Genomic DNA, 22,693 nt, shown 5'->3' on the forward strand with positions numbered 1-22,693 from the left:
TCCCAAATAGCCTCCTGTAACAATATTTACCGTTCCAACTTCACACTCGGTTCACTTTTTCCTCCTTTCTTCTTGCTCTATTCTTGCTTGTCGAAGATCTTTCCATCGGGCTGCTCCGTCCATCTCAGTTTGACATCAGACATCTACTCAGCTCTTTCTTTATCTGAGGAATAAAACAGCATTTTGTGTTCTGACTATGCAGCCAGCACTGGCTAACACTTTACTATTCACCCCCTTATGTATGCATTCATAAAGCTACGTAACACATTATAGCATCAGTGATAGGCAGTGATAAACATGACCAAGTGCATAAGATGATTTAAAAGGTACTTTTAATGGTCGCTGCAGAAGACAGGCAAGTCTGTAGTAAATGATAGCTGAGAGGAAGAGCAGGTGAGACTCACCTGCTGTAAGATGGCCTCCTGAACGGCAGGATCAGTCGGGTCCACGGGTTTTCAATGGGTTTCAAATATCCTGGTACGGGTCAAGTTTGTGATGCAATTGACCTTATCAAGGGCCCCAAGACCAGTGGAAGCAAAATAGCCCCATAACATTAAAAACAATCCACCACCATATTTTACAGATCTGGGGAAGTTTACCAAAACATTTCTGCAGCATTGAAGGTCCCCAAGAACACAGTGGCCTCCATCATTCTTAAATGGAAGCCGTTTGGAACCACCAAGAAGGACAACCGTATCTGCAGCACTCCACCAATCAGGCCTTTATGGTAGAGTGGCCAGATGGAAGCCACTCCCCAGTACAAGGCTCACTTGGAGTTCGCCAAAATGGACTCTCAGACCATGAGAAACAAGATTCTCTGGTCTTATGAAACCAAGATTGGACTATTTGGCCTGAATGCCAAGCGTCACATCTGGAGGAAACCTGGCACCATCCCTTTGGAGAAGAATGGTGTTGGCAGCATCATGCTATGGGGATATTTTCGGTGGCAACAACGTTAAGGTATGAACTGTTTCAGTTGTTCTCTTTGTTGTTTTGCTATTCAGTGTTCAGTTGAACTAATAAAAGTATGAACACGTACCACGCTGCGCTTTGGTCCTCTCCTTCCAACAGCCGTGACACCACCTCTGACACTACCTCAACAAGACCAATGCGTTTGTCAGCAATCCTGGTCTAAATGTTCTGATAGTACAAACACTGAGCTGTAAATACACCAAAGACTAACATGTTCTCAACATTGAATCAGATAGAGAAGTATTTTTCAAGCTTTCAATAGTGCTTGCTGCTATGGTGCTCTCAATGCAGTGTGATGTAAGCAAAAAACATTTTACGGGTAACTTTCAACCAGCGTACCTGAACATATAAATGTTCTTAGCAAAGAAATGTGAAAATAATTGTAAATGGACAATTCTGCCAGATACATTTTCTTACCTTAAAATCTCAAATACGGATTTAAAAACAAAAACAAAACCACATCTTATGTTTCTCCTTAGGCAAAAAGTTAAGAATAAATTAGATTCTTGAAAATACAGTTATTGGAGATGTTATTAATTCCAACATAGCTAAACCCCTGTCTTAAACTCAGAGCAGTGACAGAAAAAGCTCTTGAAAGCAATTGAACATGTTTAATTCACTCACAAAATGCACATGAAAGTTTCAGAATTGATTATTGTAAACCCAAGAACATGTTTTAAAACAGTAATCTCAGTACGAAGTAGGCTAACATGATTGCCATTGTTAGCTAGATAGCTAGCTATATTGGTTGCCTAGCAACAAACATCTTATGAAGATTGGCAAGAAGATTGTTGGGGGTTACCCTGGGGGTCGTATGCGGGGCCACACCAATGCCATGATTACTGTATATATGTGATAACCTTTGTATGCTTGCAATGCGCAATGATGGAAAAGTACTGGGTAATGGAGATGTACTGCTTTAGTTCTCAGGCTGAGAACTGCCTGCACCTGCTGATAGTCATGCAGCCTCAAGGCCGAGATGTTCCGAAAGTAGCAAAGCGCCTGACACTACACAGGTGTGGTTGATGGCTTACAGTAAGTAGAGTGAGAAACCACAGTCTAGACATGTTCTTCTCATCTTAGATACTTTGTATCTAATCCAATGCAACAATGTTAAGCTATGATTGATGGTAGATTGTCCACACCAACTAAACTCAAAAAAAGAAACAACCCTTTTTCAGGACCCTGTCTTTCAAAGTTAATTCGTAAAAATCCCAAAAACTTCACAGATCTTCATTGTAAAGGGTTTTTAACACTCTGAAAAACACCAAAAGAAAGATGCCCAGGGTCCCTGCTCATCTGCGTGAACGTGCCTTAGGCATGCTGTAAGGAGGCATGAGGACTGCAGATGTGGCCAGGGCAATAAATTGCAATGTCCGTACTGTGAGATGCCTAAGACAGCGCTACAGGGAGACAGGATGGACAACTGATCGTCCTCGCAGTGGCAGACCACGTGTAACAACAGCTGGACAGGATCGGTACATCTGAACATCACACCTGCGGGACAGGTACAGGATAGCAACAACAACTGCCCTAATTACACCAGGAACGCACAATCCCTCCATCAGTGCTCAGACTGTCCACAATAGGCTGAGAGAGGCTGGACTGAGGGCTTGTAGGGCTGTTGTAAGGCAGGTCCTCACCAGACATCACCGGCAACAACGGCGCCTATGGGCACAAACCCACCGTTGCTGGACCAGACAGGACTGGCAAAAAGTGCTCTTCACTGACGAGTCGCGGTTTTGTCTCACCAGGGGTGATGGTCGGATTCGCGTTTATCATCGAAGGAATGAGCGTTACACCGAGGCCTGTACTCTGGAGCAGGATCGATTTGGAGATGGAGGGTCCGTCATGGTCTGGGGCGGTGTTTCACAGCATCGTCGAACTGAGCTTGTTGTCATTGTCACTATTGTCCCCAGCACAATTGTAATGATCAGGATCAGGACAGAAAGGTCAGAACTGGGAAGATTAGAAAAAGACAAGAACTAGAGCACACACTGGTAGGACTTGATGGGACAAGACGAACTGGCAACAGACAAACAGAAAACGCAGGTATAAATACACAAGGTAATGGGAGACACCTGGTGGGGGTTGGAGACAATCACAAGACAGGTGAAAGATAATTTTTTTTAAACTAGGCAAGTCAGTTTAGAACACATTTTTATTTTCAATGACAGCCTAGGAACAGTGGGTTAATTGCCTTTTTCAGTGGTAGAACAACAGATTTTTACCTTGTCAGCTCGGGGATTTGATCTAACAACCTTTCCGGTTACTAGTCCAACGCTCTCACCACTAGGCTACCTGCCGCCACATAAAATCATGGTGTGACACAATTAAATGTAAATTTAAGGAGAATTCACCTGACAATACATTTGTTTCTGGCATGCAAGAAAACAAGTCTCTGGGGCATAAATTCTATTCTAGACATTTTATTACGTAGTTCATGATGTCAAACAATCTAAACATCAATGGAATCCATAGCTTATGATATTGCATCCATGATTGAAAGCCCCACTCTGTATTTCCAACCATCATTTCAAGTCTAGGACAAATGAGATTCTAGTCTATTCTAGTCTATTCTGTACATTTCATTATGTACTATAGCTTGTGGTGATCTAGGACTGGTTTGTCAAGTTCGGGCGAGGAAAAAGAGAACCCGCCAACTATTTTAGGAACATTCCTAAAGAATAGGCAACACACACACACACACACACACACACACACACACACACACACACACACACAGAGAGAGAGGGAGAGAAAGAGAGCGAGGTGAGGGTATCATGGTTTCTGGCTTTAATAATGTACCGATGTTGAGAAACTGCTGACATATTTATAACGGTGGATTATTTCAAGAGTTATACTTACTTTATAACTTTAGCTATAATTACTATTATTTATGGGTTCAATCTGAATGGAGAATAACCTCATTTCATCTCTTTGTGATTGCATAAGCTAGACAAGAGACCAGATAAGGATCAAGATCAAGATATAGAGGTAACACTTTATAATAACTGTCATGTGTATGACTTTATACATGCAGCTGTTTTTTTTATATCATATCATTTTTGGGTACCATACTGTAACAGATTTCCATTAAAATGGCCAAAAATAGCTTTTTAGTTATTTCTAAAGCAATAATTTGCTCGGACTGTCTGGGAGGTGAAAACTGAAAACTAGCTTTTATTGGCAGATAGGTTTGAAACTCTCTTTGTTATTGGTATGTTAACCAATTTACTGCTTAATGATGTCACCATGGAAAGCTGAAACTCCTCTCTTCCTTTGCCATCAGTCTCTCCTTTCTCCCTCCTCTCTCTCCTCTCCCCTTGCCCTCTTATCCCCGTGTTCTCCCCTTCCTCTCTCACGTCTCTCCCCTTGCCCCCCCCCCCCCCCTCCCTTCTGTCTCTCTCGTTCATCTATGTTTACCTCAGTGTATTTGCATAGCTGGCGCAGGGACTTTTCATTGTAACACACATGCGCACTTGTCTGTGCACACATAAGGTGTGTCCTAAATGGTAACCTATTCCCTTTATAGTACACTACTTTTGACCAGGGCTAATTTGGGATGCAACCATGCACACACACACTTCTTTGCCTAAAGCATCACTCTGCAATTTTTTGAGCAGTATATTTCATTGACTATCATTGATATATTCCTCATGTGTTATAGCTCAATTGAATTTGAGAGCAGTTACATTTCCCTAGTGTCATCCCTCAGTTTTATAGCAAACCAAGAGCAGGCTGCTGTTTTGTTGTTGTTCACATGACATGTTGTGGCTTTAAATCATGGATGTGACATTATACAGCTGTGAATTAAATTGATGTTAAAATTATGTTCGAAGTCAAAGGATCATGGTTTCAGTTCAGATGTGTTGATGTATGTTGGGTTTCAAGGCAATCAAACAGATAGAAAGAGAAGGAAAGAGCAAAAGGGTAGAGGAGGTGGAGGAGGAAAACAGAAAAAGGTCATAAAAAAAGAGGATAGGAAAATGAGAGATGGACCTGTGAGCGATACAGAGAGCAACAGAGAAGGAAGCAGGAGGGAGAGAGAAAAAGAGACGGGGGAGAGCAAGCAACAGTCAGCCAGACTAACATAAAACAACTTGAAAAACAAAGGTAGGTTACTGGTTTCGACTTTCACTTTTTGTTTTGTTACTGATAGCTGTGATTTTTGTACCACAGTAATTCAACCGTGTGTGCTATCTTCCTACACTCTTAGAAAAAAGGGTTCCAAAAGGGTTCTTCGGCTGTCCCCATAGGAGAACCTTGGAAAGTGTTTCCTCTGTGAAAAGAGTTCTTCATGGAACCTTAACGGGTTCTACCTGGAACAAAAAGGGGTTATTCAAAGGGATCTCCTATGGGGACAGCCGAAGAACCATTTTAGGTTCTAGATAGCACCTTTTTTTCTAAGAATTTGGTGTAGCCTAGTGTCACAACACTAATAACTGAGACTAGGATATTCAGACAAAGGATCTTAATTTGAGCCAGTTTGCAACAGCAGTAAAAATAATGCTGCAGCAACAGGAAATGTGAATTATGTGATGCGATGTGACTCTAATTAATGAGCATTTTTTGTAGGGGTTGATGTATCTTTCGTAAATTCAGGGTGATCAAATTAAGATCCTTCATCTGTACCCATTTGTAAACAGTTATGTAGACCTAAATATGATTTGAAATGTGGAAATGCAGTTTTATTCATTTGTGTTACATATCATTTGAAATGCAGTTGAATATAGTTTTTGTTCATTTGTTTAGAATTCTCCTCATTCATTCATATATTGCTCTTTGAGATAGAGAGAGAGAAAGAAGACATGAATGAGTGTCATGATAATTGCTAGGGGTGCGTCACTATCATGTCACAGACCAACAGGGAGGAGGACAGGGAGCGTCAGAACAGACATGGATTCAAATACTATTTGAAATCTTTCACATACTTCAAGCATTTGCTCTAGCCTGCCTAGAGCGCAAGATGGGTGGGGTTTACAGATTTGGGACTAGTCTATTGGTTCAATACAGCCAGCAAGGTCAATCAAGCACGATTTAAAATGCTACTTGAACCCAGGTCTGCATTAGTGGAGTCATCAGTGGGTGAAGCAGGGTGGAGTTGCCCCTAAACACTGATCTTGGGTCAGTTTTGCATTTCTGTACCTTATGAAAACTTCACCCCTGTCATCAGAGTGAATGAGGAAACACCTTCATCTAGCAGAACTAGTTTAACACAATAGGGAAATGACTGACTGGGAAGCATGTAATCTAACTGGCATTAAAAACCTGACTGACAGCAGTCAACCAAACAGCCTCATTTATGACTTGATTGAAGAAGAGAAAGGCTGTGTTTAGGACAGTAGTTGTTATGTCCTGGTTTAGCATAAGGGGTTAGTCTTACATTTAAAACAATGTACGCTTTCCAGTACAATTCTTTATTGGAGAAGAGAAAGGATTGTTTTTAGGAAAGTGGTGGTTAGCATTATGGCTTGGTTAGCATAAATAACAAGTGGTTAGCTTTAGCATATGTGGATAGCATAAGTGGTAATAGAATTATGGTCTGGTTAGCAGTAGTGGTTAGCATGACTTAACACTGAGGATTATGTGTGGGTTTTGGAGTTACTTTTCATCTTTATCTGTTTTGACAGTGAAACATTCCTCCATTTCCACATGGACTTACAGTCATCCAAGGAAGACGACATTGTGGTTGTAGCATGTCTTAGAACTATCCAGGGGACCTGAAGGGACTATACAGTGACTTTGTCTTTTGTTTGCCCTTCAGTCGCCTTTCCCTGACAACAAGGACATAGAGATAAAGCACCAAAGTACCATGCAGGACGACCCTGAGGGATACTTGGTGATTGGGGGAAACAGAACGGGAGACATCCACAGGACTGGTAGTGGGTTTGCTGGTGGGGGAGGTATGGGAGACAGGGGAGGAGACAGGGGAGATGGGCAAGACACAAGCATGGAGCTGAAGGATTTGACCAGCAGCACAACAGACAATGAACATCTGATTGCAGAAGAAGACGAGGACGGTGACATCATAACGCAAAGGAATGACATCACAGCAAAAATGAATGACATCAGGACTCAATGTGATGACTTCGGAGATGAGGTCAACGGTGATTCCGAGAGCCAATCAGCGCACAGTGAGCCTCGGGTCTACATAGAGGTGGGTGTGGCTAAGGTGGAGCTAGCCTCGGGACCACTCAAGGCCCAATCGTCTTTCCAAGAATCTCCGGAGTTCCCGTCCACTGTGAGCACAGGTAACCATGGCACTGACATTAAAACAGACACTTTGATGAATGACAGCACAAAATCCAGCAATGACTCTGATAATGACAGCGCTAAAACGACCACAGACACTTATGACAACTTAGATGATAACGGCAAAGTCAACAGGGAAGATTCTTCGGACAAAAAGAGTACTGATGCTTTTAAATTAAAAACAAACCCACACAATCACAACTCTGATCTGGCCATGATGGACTCCACAACAACCCTCTGCAGACGTAACCACGACAACTACACAACCCCCGACATCCCGTCCGACGACACATCCACCTCCAGATCGGAAACTTCAGTCCCTCTCAACCAATCGGCCCCGGCGCCCGACATCACATGGGACGACACCCCGAACGTCAGGGAGGGGGGTGAAGGCGACGGTAGACCGCCCTCACAGAGGAGTGTAGCGGAGGGGGTGTGCTGCTGCTACAGAGCAGTACACAAGGCCTTCATAAGGTCTGTATGATTTTTACCTTTTAAAACTGTATTTTTATTTATTTTGTAGGTATTTTTTACACGTTATTTTATTCAAACAGCAAGAAATCAAGGAGGGAGACGGACAAGTGGGAGAAACAGTGGACACAGGGATTGAACCCCTGTCTCCGGTGGAGAGTAGTACATATGACATATGCCGTGGAATGTTACCACGACCCCACGGCTCTGCACTAAACATGCATTTTAAATGTGTACTGTTTGTTGCATAATTCCAGTGTGTGCTTATTCTTCACATTTGTGGAAACCGTCAATTGCATCAAATCGTTTAGCCTTCGATGCCATTGATACCAATGTTATGTTGCTTTTATTTAAATAAACCCTTCTCTCATAAGGTGCCTAGAGGAGACACCAGCCATGCTCCCTGGACTGCTGCTGGCCATGGGCTTCTGTGTGGCTATCATCATCCTTATACCAACTACCGGAAGGCTGAAAGAGGTGGGGGGGGGGGGGATGTAGGGGATAGAGGGGGAGATGGAGGGGTAGGGGGAGGTAAAGGGGAGGTAGAGGGGAAGGAGTATGGACTCTGGGGCTATAATCAATCTCATCCCAGCCACACGCAGGGTGAGAGAGCTGGGGGGAAGGAGGATGTGTGGAGGGTGTACCGTAGCCAGGGGTAAGAGCTAGGAGGATGGGGAGGTAAATTAAGGGTTGAGGTGCTGTATTGGATTCTAGATATACTTATAATTGAATGAACAAACTATTAGCCATTTTCAACCTTCTCAATTTTCCCTTCTCCCTTCTCTTCCCCCTCCCCTCTTCTATCTCTCTCCCTGTCGCTCTCCCTCTCCAGAGTATCAGTGTGATGTATGTTGCGGTGTTTAACTCCCTCTCGCTCTCTCTCTCCCGCTCTCCAGAACATCAGTGTCCATGTAGGGGCCCTGTCCGTGGTCTGTGTGGTGCTGTGTTTGAGCACAGCCCTGCTGGTGGCCCTGCCCTGGCTGGCCGTGGTGAGGCGGTGTGGAGGAGCGCTGTCACTTTGCCTCTGGGGGGCCCTGTATGTCACAGCTATAGTCTTCACCTTCACCGGAGGGCCCGTCACCGCATGGGAACAGGTCAGACAGGAGAAGGGGCCGGGTTGAGGGAAGGGTTGGAAGGGTTGGGGGTGGGGTGAGGAGCAGGTCAAAGATAGGGATGGGGGGGTGGAGAATGAATGAGGGGGGAGGAGCAGGTCAAGGCCTGTATTCACAAAGCATCTTAGTGTGCGTGTGCTGATCTCAGATCAGGTCCTCCCTGTCCATGTAATTGTACTGATTATAATCTAAAAGGGAAAACTGATCCTATATCAGAACGTATTCTGAGACTTGGCTAGCTGTGGTGAGGCGATGTGGAGGAGCTCTGTCTCTCTGGTTCGAGGTCTTGTGTATTAAATGTATCTTAATATGAATTATATTTCTGTCCATGTGGTTTATCAAACTTTCCTTCACTCTCTCTCTCTCTCTCTCTTTCCCTCCCTTCCTCCCTGTACAGGTAGCGTTCTTCCTCTTCCTGTCTCTGTGTGTGTACACGGTGCTGCCCCTGTCCCTAGCCTGGGCTCTGATGGTGGGCATAGGGACCAGTGTGTCACACATCATCATCATCAGTGTCTACGTTCCCGTCACCAGGCCTAACACACCAAACCTGGCAGTGCAGGTAAAAGAAACACAGTAGCACACACACACACACACACACACACACACACACACACACACACACACACACACACACACACACACACACACACACACACACACACACACACACACACACACACACACACACACACACAGACATAGATAGAAACACCCACATAGACATAGATAGACACACGTAGACATACACTACCGTTCAAAAGTTTGGGGTCACTTAGAAATGTCCTTGTTACTGAAAGAAAAGCACATTTGTTGACCATTAAAATAACATCAAATTGATCAGAAATCTAGTGCAGACATTGTTGATGTTGTAAATGACTATTGAAGCTGGAAACGGCTGATTTTTTATGTAATATCTACATAGGCGTACAGAGGCCCATTATCAGCAACCATCACTCCTGTGTTCCAATGGCACGTTGTGTTAGCTAATCCAAGTTTATAATTTTAAAAGGCTAATTGATCATTAGAAAACCCTTTTGCAATTATGTAAGAACAGCTGACAACAACAGCTGACAACCTCCCTGTATAAGCAATCAAACTGGCCTTCTTTAGACTAGTTGAGTATCTGGAGCATCAGCATTTGTGGGTTCAATTACAGGCTCAAAATGGCCAGAAACAAAGAACTTTCTTCTGAAACTCGTCAGTCTATTCTTGTTCTGAGAAGTGAAGGCTATTCCATGCAAGAAATTGTCAATGGACAAAAAATGTGCTTTTCTTTCAATAACAAGGACATTTCCAAGTGACCCCAAACCTTTGAACGGTAGTGTAGATAAACACACACATAGACATAGATAGACACGCACACACACATCGATAGACACAGACATGCAGACACCCTATTCACACTATTGTGCCAACGCAAATCAGATATTTTATTTATATATTGTCATTGTGGATTTGGTTCTGGCAACTTTAAGGGTTGTGTACCCATGAAGTCCAGCACAGTAGAGCTTGGTTTGTCTCAGCTCGGTGTGAAAGAAACACCCACACTAAATGTGCTGCAAATGGAAAGGTCACAGGCAAACTCTTGCAAATGAGCTGCAGAGAACGAAAGAATGAGTGACAGTAAGCACACAGACACACTCACACACACATTTGCATCATCTGATAGCATCCCAATTCCAATTCGCCAGGACACTGTGTACGCTAGCACAGTCCACAACACACTGTTTCCTATATTGTTTGTGTGTCTAAGTTCAGCTTGGTACGACATGGCGATTCTGTTGTTTTACAGAACAATGATAAGTAAGAACCACACCTGCTATGCTGCTCTGCCCTTTCTCCATTTGTTTCTCCCCCACCCCTCTATCTCTCTCTCCTTATCCTCGCTCCCTGTCGACCTGCCCGCTCTGTCTTTCTCCCTTTGTTTCTCCCACCCCTCTATCTCTCTCTCCTTATCCTCTCTCCCTGTCGACCTGCCCTCTCTGTCTTTCTCCCTTTGTTTCTCCCACCCCTCTATCTCTCTCTCCTTATCCTCTCTCCCTGTCGACCTGCCCGCTCTTTCTTTCTCCCTCTCCCTCCCTCCATTTCCTACTCTCTCATCTACTCACTCATTGCAAATAAGAATTTGATCTCAATTGACTTGCCTGGTTAAATGTTGTTTTTTTATATAAAAACGTCTCTCTCTCTCTCCCCCTCCTCCCCGCTCTCCCTCCCTGACAGCTGGTGGCCAATGCTGTGTTGTTTTTGTGTGTGAACTGTGTGGGAGTGTTTCACCTGTGGCTGACTGAGCATGCCCACAGGAAGTCCAGTAAGAAGAAAGAGAGGTTCAGCGCCATGCGCTCCCAGAGGGACATGCAAAAACACCAGCAGGTAGCTGAATCAATTAAACTTGTTCGGTTCAAATTCGGTTCAGTTCAACTCAACTGAAATTCTACAGTCCTGTTAATCAATCCCCTTAGAGCCCGTCAAAGGGCATCCTCTTCCAAGAGAGCGTTCAGTCATAGATGCCCATCTTTATGACCTGCATGCAAACAGTCTGCTACTGTAAGTCAACAGTTTGATAATTGAATCAATGAACACACAAACCCTCCTCATGCCCCTCCCCTTGACAACAGGAGCACCTCCTCCTGTCCGTGTTGCCACGATATATCGCCATGGAGCTGAAGACGGAGATCATCAAACGACTGTCGGAGAATAAAGAGAAAGGACAGAACTTTCACAGTCTGTACATCCGGCAACACAAAGATGTCAGGTGAGGAAATGTGCGCTTATACACACAATACATACCATGACTGTTAAATAGCCATCACTAGCTGGCTTCCACCCAGTTACGCAACCCTGCACCTTAGAGGCTGCTGCTCTAAATATAAGTAGACTTGGATTAAATGGCCACTTTAAGAATTGAACACTAGTTAACTTCCAGGTTTTATCTGTGAGGGCTAAAGCAGACCTAGTCCAGGGTCTATACCTGGTCACTACCATCCCTGTTGTGTCCTTCACTCTCTAGTATTCTGTATGCTGACATTGTGGGGTTTACTAAGCTGGCCAGTACCTGTTCTCCTGAGGAGCTGGTGGGAGTCCTCAATAAGCTCTTCGGCAGGTTCGATGACATTGCCAAGGTGAGAGCGTCCCTTAACCAATCAGTCACTCACCTTTCCCCTCACCTTACCCTGGGCTGGATGTATAGGTATAGGTATGTTTTGGCTAGCTAGAGATACTCTCAACACAATATCTCAACTACAGGTCAATGGATCCTTATGATGTAGTGCACATTTACTGAGACAACTTGACTATTATTGTCTCTCTCGCTCTCTCCTCCCTCCTCTCTCCCTATACCCATCCACCCTTCTCCCCCCCCCCCCCCCCCCCCCCCCCCCTCTCTCTCTCCAGAAGAACGAGTGTTTGCGTATAAAGATCCTGGGTGATTGTTACTATTGCGTGTCGGGTCTGCCAGACCCCATCCCGGCCCACGCCAGGAACTGTGTTCAGATGGGACTCAACATGTGCACGGCTATCAAGTCAGTTTGCCAATCAATTCATCAACCATTCAATCCCTGCTCTCCATCACCACTCACATATCATTCTCCCCTTCATCTGTGTTTAACTGTCATTCAATATGTGTCAATCAACTCCATGTGTATCACCTCTGAGAATCACTTTAGTGAATTGCTTTTACAGATTATTATATAAAGTTATTTCATTTGATGATAACATGCAAATATTTAAATGATTCATCTCAATCACATGTGCTTATCTACTTCATTAAATTTAGACATATTTCTGACATATCACCTTGTGATGCTGCCATAAATATGATTTAATGCAAAAAAATAGTTAAACACAATCTGTATGACATTGGTTTGAGGTCCTGGCTGATTGTTATAACCATGGTTATAACCATGTCATGTCCTGTAGTAAACTACGGGAGGCTACTGGTGTGGAGATCAGTATGCGAGTGGGTGTGCACTCCGGCAACGTTCTCTGTGGCGTGATTGGTCTACAGAAGTGGCAGTACGACGTCTGGTCACATGACGTGACTCTGGCCAACCATATGGAGTCTGGGGGCATGCCAGGGTAAGGAACCAGGAAATGCATTTGCTTGTGTTATAATCTGTGTTATAAACTGTTATAAATGTGTAATAAGATGACATACATGTGTTATAAACTATTGTAAATGTGTAATAGACGTGTTATACATGTGTTATTATGTTTGTGTATGATATCTTTACGCAAATATACTTTCTGCAAGTGTGTGCCCAATTTAACAGATCATTCAGATAGAAACACCTTAACGTAAAACAAATATGATTGTTTGCCATACAGAATAAAGAATTGTGCCAGTTCTAATCATTACATGTCTATTTGCAATGTTACCCACCCAAGGCGTGTCCACATCACAGAGGAGACACTGGGACACTTAGCTGGGGTGTACCAAATGGAGGACACTGACGGGGGAAGCCGGGATGCTCTGCTAAAGGGGAGGAAAACCTACCTGGTGATCGACCCCCATAAGGAAGACACCACCTCTAAGAGGAAGGAAAAGGTGTGTGCAATGTGCATGTTTTAGAAAGTCTGTCCTTGTATCTGTGTGTGTGTGTATGTACGCATTTAAATTCTCTTAGATGCCTGCACCTGTACAAAAATTATGTGTGTGTACATGTTTCAGCATGTGTGTGTGTGTGTGTGTGCATCACTGATGTGTGTGCGTGGCTGTGTGTGTGTGTGTGTTTGTGTGTGCGTGCGTGCATCCCTGACGTTTGTGTGTGTGTGTGTGCAGTGTGATTAAATCATTAAGACACACACATGACTGGAGGGAGCCAGAGATCAAGCCTAACCAGAAGAAAAAATACCTTTTCCCGGCTCTCTTCCTCCTGTTGCTGCGGGGCTTCGCAGATTCTGCTGTAACGTTCCTAATAGGCTACACCAGGGGTCGGCAACCTTCTCCATTTGGAGTGGCAATTTATCTTACCATTTCTACCAATCTGTGTGCCAGTTAAGATTTTTGTATGCACATTTTCATGGAACAGTTACATTTAATTTATAACAAAGTCTTCATATATCAAAATCTAAATTCTGAAAGTAACTTCTATTGCCATTACCAACTATGTAAAATAGTCTACATAAAGCCAAGCAAATAAATACATTGCCACCTGCAAGTAGAAAATATCCTGATAAAAATAAATATCCTATAAATCAAATTGGCTCAGCCTGGCCTGCCTGCAAGGAACTTGAAACGTTGTATCAACAACTAACTGAGGTTGAAGCTGTGCTAGCAAACTTGCAACGTTGTATTAAATATTCTGGGCTCTCAGAGTTTCCGCTCCAGTGAGCTCCAGAAAGACAGTTAGGCCTATTTTATGAGGTTTCCACCGGATCAGAGCATTACACTTCTCTCCCCATTTCACTCTATCGAAAGAGAGCTGGAAAGATTTTTCAAATAGGCTACATTGAGGAACTGTTGTCACTCTCAATGGATGTAAAAACAGACTTGCTGTTTGAGGTGAAGAAAAAATTACTTTGAGAAGTTCCACAGTGGTGGTGAGTTAAGACAATCAGAAATACTATCAGATCCCCAAATGGGCACATTTATAGGCCTACATTTGTGCGCAGGCCAGGTAGCCTAGCCTATAATCAGGTGTGTGTCCTAACTCAACATTGACAGGAGGGCTACAAACAAACGACAATGAACAAATTGTCAATTCCGAAATGGATGAATTAAACAAAAACTTGTTCCTCACAAGTGTAGCCTAAAGGTTGTGCGGGCCGCAAACAACGTGTCCACTCCGACAATGAGAACGGTAAAAGACTGTAATAATAATATACTGAATGTATTAACAGAAATTACCATAACCAAAAAAACATTGTAGATTAGAAATTATGAGAAATAACAGTAAATATACTACTGGTGATACTGGTGTGCCATCCCCACGGCCTCCACTGAGACAGGCATCCACTGAGACAGGCGTGAATCAGACTGTTGCCTCATGTGCCAAAAAGAAAATATCAACTAAATGGGGTCAGCCCTAGTGTACATGCCTGCATCCCTGATGTTTGCATGTGTTCCAGATAAACATCCTGACGGTCAGTGGTCATAAGCAGCGAGCCTCAGTGAGGATGTCTCAGTACCTGCAGTCCTGGCAGACCATCTGTCCATTCTCTGACCTCAGCAACCCTGAGGCCACACCCACCCAGCTGCCAATCAACCCGACCTGCGCCAGCACGAATCAATCACAGCCATCCGCAGTGAGTAATGTACCTGTTGACCCCGCCTACCTTCTCTGTTCTCACTCAGACACGTATACACACGCACTCAACGCTGATCCACACTTATGCCATTCACACAGAATCATGCCAACATGCATGACAAACTTTCACAAACACACACCCCATATCCCATCCCACCCACTCATATTCCTAAGTAAGTAACATACCAGGGTCATAAGGCACCAAATGGAAGTAAACTCACCTGGACTTGTCCAACAAGAAACACACATTTTAAAACGTTTACCATTGTGTGCCCTAATGAACATGACCGTGTTAGTCCCTTCTACCTTCTCCTATTACACACACATGCATGACATACTTTCACAAATACAGACACCCTAAATCTTTCTCCCACTCGTTCTTATGCCTTTCATGAACATATTACCTTAGCAATCCTAACAATGTTCACAAAAGTATTTTTTCTCTCTTTTTTCACTTCTGTCAATCTTTCAATATTGGCAGAGTTTAATCGTATATATTCAGAGTGAACTCGAACATTGTGTGTGTGTGTGTGTGTGTTACAATCAGAGGAAAAAAAACTCTAGACCACCTTTACGAAACACACAGAGACGCGCACAAAGCTCTCCCTCGCCCTTGCCCATTTGGCAAATCTGACCATAATTCTATCCTCCTGATTCCTGCTTACACGAAAAAACTAAAGCAGGAAGTAGCAGTTACTCGCACAATACGGAAGTGGTCAGATTATGCAGATGCTAAGCTACAGGACTGGTTTGCTAGCACACACTGGAATATGTTCCGGGATTCTTCCGATGGCATTGAGGAGTACACTACATCAGTCACTGGCTTCATCAATAAGTGCATTGATGACATCGTCCCCACAATGACCGTACAAACATACCCCAACCAGAAGCCATGGATTACAGGCAACATCTGCACTGAGCTAAAGGGTAGAGCTGCCGCTTTCAAGGAGCGGGACTCTAACCAGGAAGCTTATAAGAAGTCCCGCTATGCCCTCCGACGAACCATCAAACAGGCAAAGCGTCAATAGAGGACTAAGATCGAATCGTACATCACCGGCTTCGACACTTGTCAGCTGTGGCAGGGCTTGCAAACTATTACGGAGTGCAAAGGAAAGCACAGCCGCGAGCTGCCCAGTGACACGAGCCTACCAGACGAGCTAAATTACTTCTATGCCCGCTTCGAGGCAAGCAACACTGAAGCATGCATGAGAGCACCAGGTGTTCCGGACGACTGTGAGATCACGCTATCCGTAGCCGATGTGAGTAAGACCTTTAAACAGGTCAACATTCACAAGGCCGCAGGGCCAGATGGATTACCAGGACGTGTACTGCGAGCATGCGCTGACCAACTGGCAAGTGTCTTCACTGACATTTCAACCTGTCCCTGACCGAGTCTGTAATACCAACATCTTTCAAGCAGATCATCATAGTCCCTGTGCCCAAGAACACCAAAGTTACCCGCTGAAATGACTACCAACCTGTAGCACTCACGTCTGTAGCCATGAAGTGCTTTGAAAGGCTGGTTATGGCTCACGTCAACAACATTCCCAGAAACGCTAGACCCACTCCAATTTGCATAGCTCCCCAACAGATCCACAGATGACGCAATCTCTATTGCACTCCACACTGCCCTTTCCCAACTGGACAAAAGGAACACCTACGGGAGAATGCTATTCATTGTCTACAGCTCAGCGTTCAACACCATAGTGCCCTCAAAGCTCATCACTAAGCTAAGGATCCTGAGGCTCCCTGTTCACCCATGACTGCATGGCCAAGCATGACCAACACTATCATTAAGTTTAACGACAACACAACAGTGGTAGGCCTCATCACCGACAACAATGAGACAGCCTATAGGGAGAAGGTCAGAGACCTGGTAGTGTGGTGCCAAGATAACAACCTCTCCCTCAACGTGATCAATACAAAGGAGATAATCGTAGACTACAGGTAAAGGAGGACCAAGCACGCCCCCATCCTCATCGACGGGGCTGTAGTGGAGCGGGTTGAGAGCTTCAAGTTCCTTGGTGTCCACATCATCAACAAACTATCATGGTCCAAACACACAAAGATAGTCATGAAGAGGGCACAACAACACCTTTTCCCCCTCAGGAGACTGAAAAGATTTGGCATAGGTCCTCAGATCCTCAAAATGTTTGACAGCTGCACAATAGAGAGAATGATTGCATCACTGGTTGCATCACCACCTGGTATGGGAACTGCTCAGTCTCCGACCACAAGGCATCACTGGGGCCAAGCTTCCTGCCATCCAGGACCACTATACTAGGCGGTGTCAGAGGAAGGCCCTAAAAAATGTCAAAGACTCCAGCCACCCTAGTCATAGACTGTTCTCTCTGCTACCGCACGGCAAGCGGTACCGGAGCACCAAGTCTAGGTCCGAAAGGCTTCTAAACAGCTTCTACCCCAAGCCATAAGACTACTGAACAGCTAATCAAATGGCTACCCGGACTTTTGCATTGACCAACAGCCTCGCTACTGTTATTTAATTTGTATATTTTCTTATTTTCTGTTTATTTTACTTCAGTTTATTTTAGTTAATACTTTCTTAACAGTTATTTTTCTTAAAACTTCATTGTTGGTTAAGGGCTAGTAAGTAAGCATTTCACTGTAAGGTTGTATTTGGCACATGTGACAAATAATATTTGATTTTGTGTGTGTGTGTGTGTGTGTGTGTGTGTGTAGGATAGACCACCTACTCAGACCGATTCCAGCAGGTAAACATGCATTTCCATTTGACTTCCATTTGACATGGAATTATTTTCCAATTGTTGTATAAGTGTAATTTTAAATAATGAATCAAAATAATCCCTCCTTAGTACCAGTCAGGTCCTGGACGACGGCATAAGAGGGTCGTTAGATACTATTGACGGCGCAGGGTAAGTGTTTTTCCATATCTGTAAGATCTTTGTTGTTTTCTGTTATTTTCTCCACTTATATGTCTCCTCTCTTCTCTTATTCTATCTATCACAGGCGGAGAGAAAAAAAGCTGAACTGCTTCACGCTGTTATTCAATGACCTAAAGCTGGAAAAACAGGTGGGAGTTTTAATGCTGCTGTTTTTCATTTGTTGTGTAATAGTTGTGTTTTTGTGACATGTCTGTGTGTTAGATTTGTCTTTTGAAGTGTGGTGTTAATGTCTGTGTCGTATGTTGTGATCGGTCTGGTATAACAGTACACTCCTAAAAATAAGGCTGCTTTGTGGTTCTATATAGAACCCACAAATGATTTGTTTATCCAATCGTTTGGTTATTGTATGAGGATCAATTTAGACAAAATGCTGACTGGACAATTTAGCTATCTGACAAAATGATATTGCCAGAACTGTTTTATCAAGCTAGCGAGCAGCGAGCTAACAACGAACTAAGCTAGCAAGTACAGTTCATAATGAACAATCTCAGTTGAAACTGGTTAAGGAGAGGTCTGGGTTCACTTCAACAAAAAAAAATGTACGGACTGCCAAATCACTAGCCCTGATGCCAATACATGTCCCGTTTGGCTAATATCTCATCTGTCAGGATCATGGCTGCATTTCAAACACTTAACAGACACACCCTCTCCCCTCAGCCCTCAAATTAAGTGGACACTTTTGATAACGTTTCATGACGTCTGACGAGTATGCACTTACAGGGCAAGGGGCGAGGGAGGGAGGGAGGAAGGATTTATTTATTTTTTAATGGACTGAAATTCGTCATCCCACGATGATTGTGTTTTCAACCACCGGTAGCTTGTGGGTGCTTTATATGCGCGGCTGTCACGATCGTTGTAGTGATGTGAATACATATTTTTAATGAAAAACAAAAAAACACGAAGTACACTAAACAAAATAACAAAATAACAAAATAACCGCTATCAAAACTGAGTGCAAACCTGCAACATCACATAGACAATAACCCACAAACCACAATACAAAACAGGATACCTAAATATGGTTCCCAATCAGAGACAAACACCTGCCACTGATTGAGAACCATATCAGGCCAAAACACATAGAAACAGACTAACTAGACATGCAACATAGAATGCCCACTCATATCACACCCTGACCAAACAAAACATAGAAACAAACAACGCAAATCACATGTTTTTATATAGCCCTTCGTACATCAGCTGATATCTCAAAGTGCTGTACAGAAACCCAGCCTAAAACCCCAAACAGCAAGCAATGCAGGTGTAGAAGCACGGTGGCTAGGAAAAACTCCCTAGAAAGGCCAAAACCTAGGAAGAAACCTAGAGAGGAACCAGGCTATGTGGGGTGGCCAGTCCTCTTCTGGCTGTGCCAGGTGGAGATTATAACAGAACATGGCCAAGATGTTCAAATGTTCATAAATGACCAGCATAATAATAAGGCAGAACAGTTGAAACTGGAGCAGCAGCACGGCCAGGTGGACTGGGGACAGCAAGGAGTCATCATGTCAGGTAGTCCTAGGGCTCAGGTCCTCCGAGAGAGAGAAAGAAAGAGAGAAAGAGATAATTAGAGAGAGCACACTTAAATTCACACAGGACACCGAATAGGACAGGAGAAGTACTCCAGATATACAGTAACAAACTGACCCTAGCCCCCCGACACATAAACTACTGCAGCATAAATACTGGAGGCTGAGACAGGAGGGGTCAGGAGACACTTTGGCCCCATCTGAGGACACTCCGGACAGGGCCAAACAGGAAGTATATAACCCCACCCACTTTGCCAAATACAGCCCCCACACCACTAGAGGGATATCTTCACCCACCAACTTACCATTCTGAGACAAGGCCGAGTATAGCCCACAAAGATCTCCGCCACGGCACAACCCAAGGGGGGGGGCGCCAACCCAGACAGGAAGATCACATCAGTGACTCAACCCACTCAAGTGATGCACCCCTCCCAGGGAAGGTATGAAAGAGCCCCAGTAAGCCAGTGACTCAGCCCCTGTAATAGGGTTAGAGGCAGAGAATCCCAGTGGAAAGAGGGGAACCGGCCAGGCGGAGACAGCAAGGGCGGTTCGTTGCTCCAGAGCCTTTCCGTTCACCTTCCCACTCCTGGGCCAGACTACACTCAATCATATGACCCACTGAAGAGATGAGTCTTCAGTAAAGACTTAAAGGTTGAGACCGAGCTTGCGTCTCTTACATGGGTAGGCAGACCATTTCATAAAAATTGAGCTCTATAGGAGAAAGCCCTGCCTCCAGCTGTTTGCTTAGAAATTCTAGGGACAATTAGGAGGCCTGCGTCTTGTGACCGTAGCGTACGTGTAGGTATGTACGGCAGGACCAAATCAGAGAGATAGGTAGGAGCAAGCCCATGTAATGCTTTGTAGGTTAGCAGTAAAACCTTGAAATCAGCCCTTGCCTTGACAGGAAGCCAGTGTAGGGAGGCCAGCACTGGAGTAATATGATCAAATTTTTTGGTTCTAGTCAGGATTCTAGCAGCCGTATTTAGCTCTAACTGAAGTTTATTTAGTGCTTTATCAGGGTAGCCGGAAAGTAGAGCATTGCAGTAGTCTAACCTAGAAGTGACAAAAGCATGGATTAATTTTTCTGCATCATTTTTGGACAGAAAATGTCTGATTTTTGCAATGTAACGTAGATTGAAAAAAGCTGTCCTTGAAATGGTCTTGATATGTTCTTCAAAAGAGAGATCAGGGTCCAGAGTAACGCTGAGGTCCTTCACAGTTTTATTTGAGACAACTGTACAACCATTAAGATGAATTGTCAGATTCAACAGAAGATCTCTTTGTTTCTTGGGACCTAGAACAAGCATCTCTGTTTTGTCCGAGTTTAAAAGTAGAAAGTTTGCAGCCATCCACTTCCTTATGTCTGAAACACATGCTTCTAGCGAGGGCAATTTTGGGGCTTCACCATGTTTCATTGAAATGTAGAGCTGTGTGTCATCCACATAGCAGTGAAAGTTAACATTATGTTTTCGAATGACATCCCCAAGAGGTAAAATATATAGTGAAAACAATAGTGGTCCTAAAACAGAACCTTGAGAAACACAGAAATTTACAGTTGATTTGTCAGAGGACAAACCATTCACAGAGACAAACTGACATCTTTCCGACAGATAAGATCTAAACCAGGTCAGAGCAAATAATGGTCAGAGTGTGACAGCGGCAGTCAATTATGATTGCATGTGTACTTTTATTAACTATATCATTATTAATATATGCCTACTGTATGAAAGCTAGCAAATTAATTAGCTACCTAACGTTAGCCTGCTTAACTGGAACTTTTGAAGAAGGAAAATGTTTGATTTCTACAATTTCCAAAAGCTAACCAAACAAAAACATAATTACTTTTACGAGACATGTTTATGCATTAGTAGCACAATTTGTAACTTAATTACAATAGTTTTTACTTACACTTGTATGTTGACTCCATATTGATGTTGAGGTTTTACATTTTGGCAGACTTTTCTTAGCGGATTTACAATCATCGCGAATTGAAATATGGGGCGTTTTAGGCCCCGAAGTGAACATAAATGTACACTCTCAAACTCCATTAAAAACGAGGGCTGAGGGGCTTATGTTGCAAACTTCCCTTGCTTGGCTAATCATTTGGACCGACGACAAATATGGCCACGGGGATTCCCCCAAGGGCATAAGGCAAGGATAAGTGGATGAGGGTGTGTCTTTTATGAATTTGAAACGAAGCCCATGTCAATTCCCTCAGCCCTATGTTCCCTCAGCCCCATGTTCCCTCAGGTCTAACTTCTAAACCAGGGGTCTTCAAACCAAATGAGAGGGAGAGCCATTTTCCAACTTCATGTCGTCACCAGTGATTCAATATTTCAGTAGGCCCTAGGCCATATGAGTTGACACATTTGATCCAATCATTATATAAATGTATTGAGTAGATGCTGAGATCCAAATTTTTCTTCTTCTGGAAATGCAATGCGGACATAGGGCTGAGGGAACATAGGGCGGACCCCCTTCTGTCAAACTTGATTGCAGTTTCGGCAGCACTGACAGCTATATTAATGACATGACATTTCTAAACCTATTATGACTGACTGTTGTGTTAGTTCGGTGTATCTGATGTAATGGTGGTGTACCTGTTGTTGTGCCTAATTTATTAGTGGGAATTCTATCTGAGTTGTGTTTGGTATTATAGGGTTGTGTGTGTGTGTGTGTAATGATATAGGCTAATGGTGTTGTGTGTGTGTGTGTGTGTGTGTGTGTGTGTGTGTGTGTGTGTGTGTGTGTGTGTGTGTGTGTGTGTGTGTGTGTGTGTGTGTGTGTGTGTGTGTGTGTGTGTGTGTGTGTGTGTGTGTGTGTGTGTGTGTGTGTTGCAGTTTCGTCTCTCAGAGGTCAAAGGTCTACACCAGTCAGTAGGCTGCATGGCTCTCATCTTCGTGTCTCTGTTTACTGTCCAAATGCTCGTCTCCCAGAAGTGAGTATCCCGTGTGCGTGAGGTACAAAAACCTTTCAACGCACATTATGCACACACAAAAACACAAACACGTACTACTGTTTTGATGCAAATGCCAACGTCACAATGCAAACTCATGCAAATGGAGCAGAGAACGGAAGAAAAAAGGAATTTGCGTTTTGCACTAACTGTGAGCATCAACCACAAACAACATCCAGATAAAAGTAGAGAGGGGGGGACGAGGTGTCGAGGGCCTGAGGACCGAATGGAG

At 43.8% G+C, this 22,693-nt stretch overlaps 1 protein-coding gene across 5 annotated transcripts in view; it reads left to right on the forward strand.

Moving 5' to 3' along the window:
- Positions 1 to 768: 768 nt before the first annotated feature.
- Positions 769 to 22,693, forward strand: part of LOC110500394 (adenylate cyclase type 4) — a 46,778-nt gene continuing 24,853 nt past the window's right edge. The window contains exons 1-17 of one of the 5 annotated variants that reach the window (XM_090214462.1): positions 3,683 to 3,744; positions 3,932 to 3,969; positions 6,606 to 7,701; positions 8,073 to 8,175; positions 8,595 to 8,792; positions 9,208 to 9,369; positions 11,031 to 11,180; positions 11,426 to 11,562; positions 11,818 to 11,929; positions 12,201 to 12,328; positions 12,726 to 12,884; positions 13,194 to 13,353; positions 14,877 to 15,053; positions 17,756 to 17,787; positions 17,890 to 17,949; positions 18,044 to 18,107; positions 22,346 to 22,443. In XM_090214462.1, coding sequence (XP_090070588.1) covers positions 6,788 to 7,701; positions 8,073 to 8,175; positions 8,595 to 8,792; positions 9,208 to 9,369; positions 11,031 to 11,180; positions 11,426 to 11,562; positions 11,818 to 11,929; positions 12,201 to 12,328; positions 12,726 to 12,884; positions 13,194 to 13,353; positions 14,877 to 15,053; positions 17,756 to 17,787; positions 17,890 to 17,949; positions 18,044 to 18,107; positions 22,346 to 22,443 — 2,654 coding nt within the window. In that variant the 5' untranslated portion in view covers positions 3,683 to 3,744; positions 3,932 to 3,969; positions 6,606 to 6,787. Of the gene's footprint in view, positions 961 to 3,682; positions 3,745 to 3,931; positions 5,089 to 6,605; positions 7,702 to 8,072; positions 8,176 to 8,594; positions 8,793 to 9,207; positions 9,370 to 11,030; positions 11,181 to 11,425; positions 11,563 to 11,817; positions 11,930 to 12,200; positions 12,329 to 12,725; positions 12,885 to 13,193; positions 13,354 to 14,876; positions 15,054 to 17,755; positions 17,788 to 17,889; positions 17,950 to 18,043; positions 18,108 to 22,345; positions 22,444 to 22,693 lie in introns of those variants that run through there. The other 4 variants (XM_090214461.1, XM_021577744.3, XM_090214460.1 and 1 more) reach the window with 4 other exon arrangements.

This window comes from Oncorhynchus mykiss, chromosome 21 (genome assembly GCF_057628025.1).
Source record: "Oncorhynchus mykiss isolate SJ-2025 chromosome 21, ASM5762802v1, whole genome shotgun sequence".
NCBI lineage: Eukaryota > Metazoa > Chordata > Actinopteri > Salmoniformes > Salmonidae > Oncorhynchus > Oncorhynchus mykiss.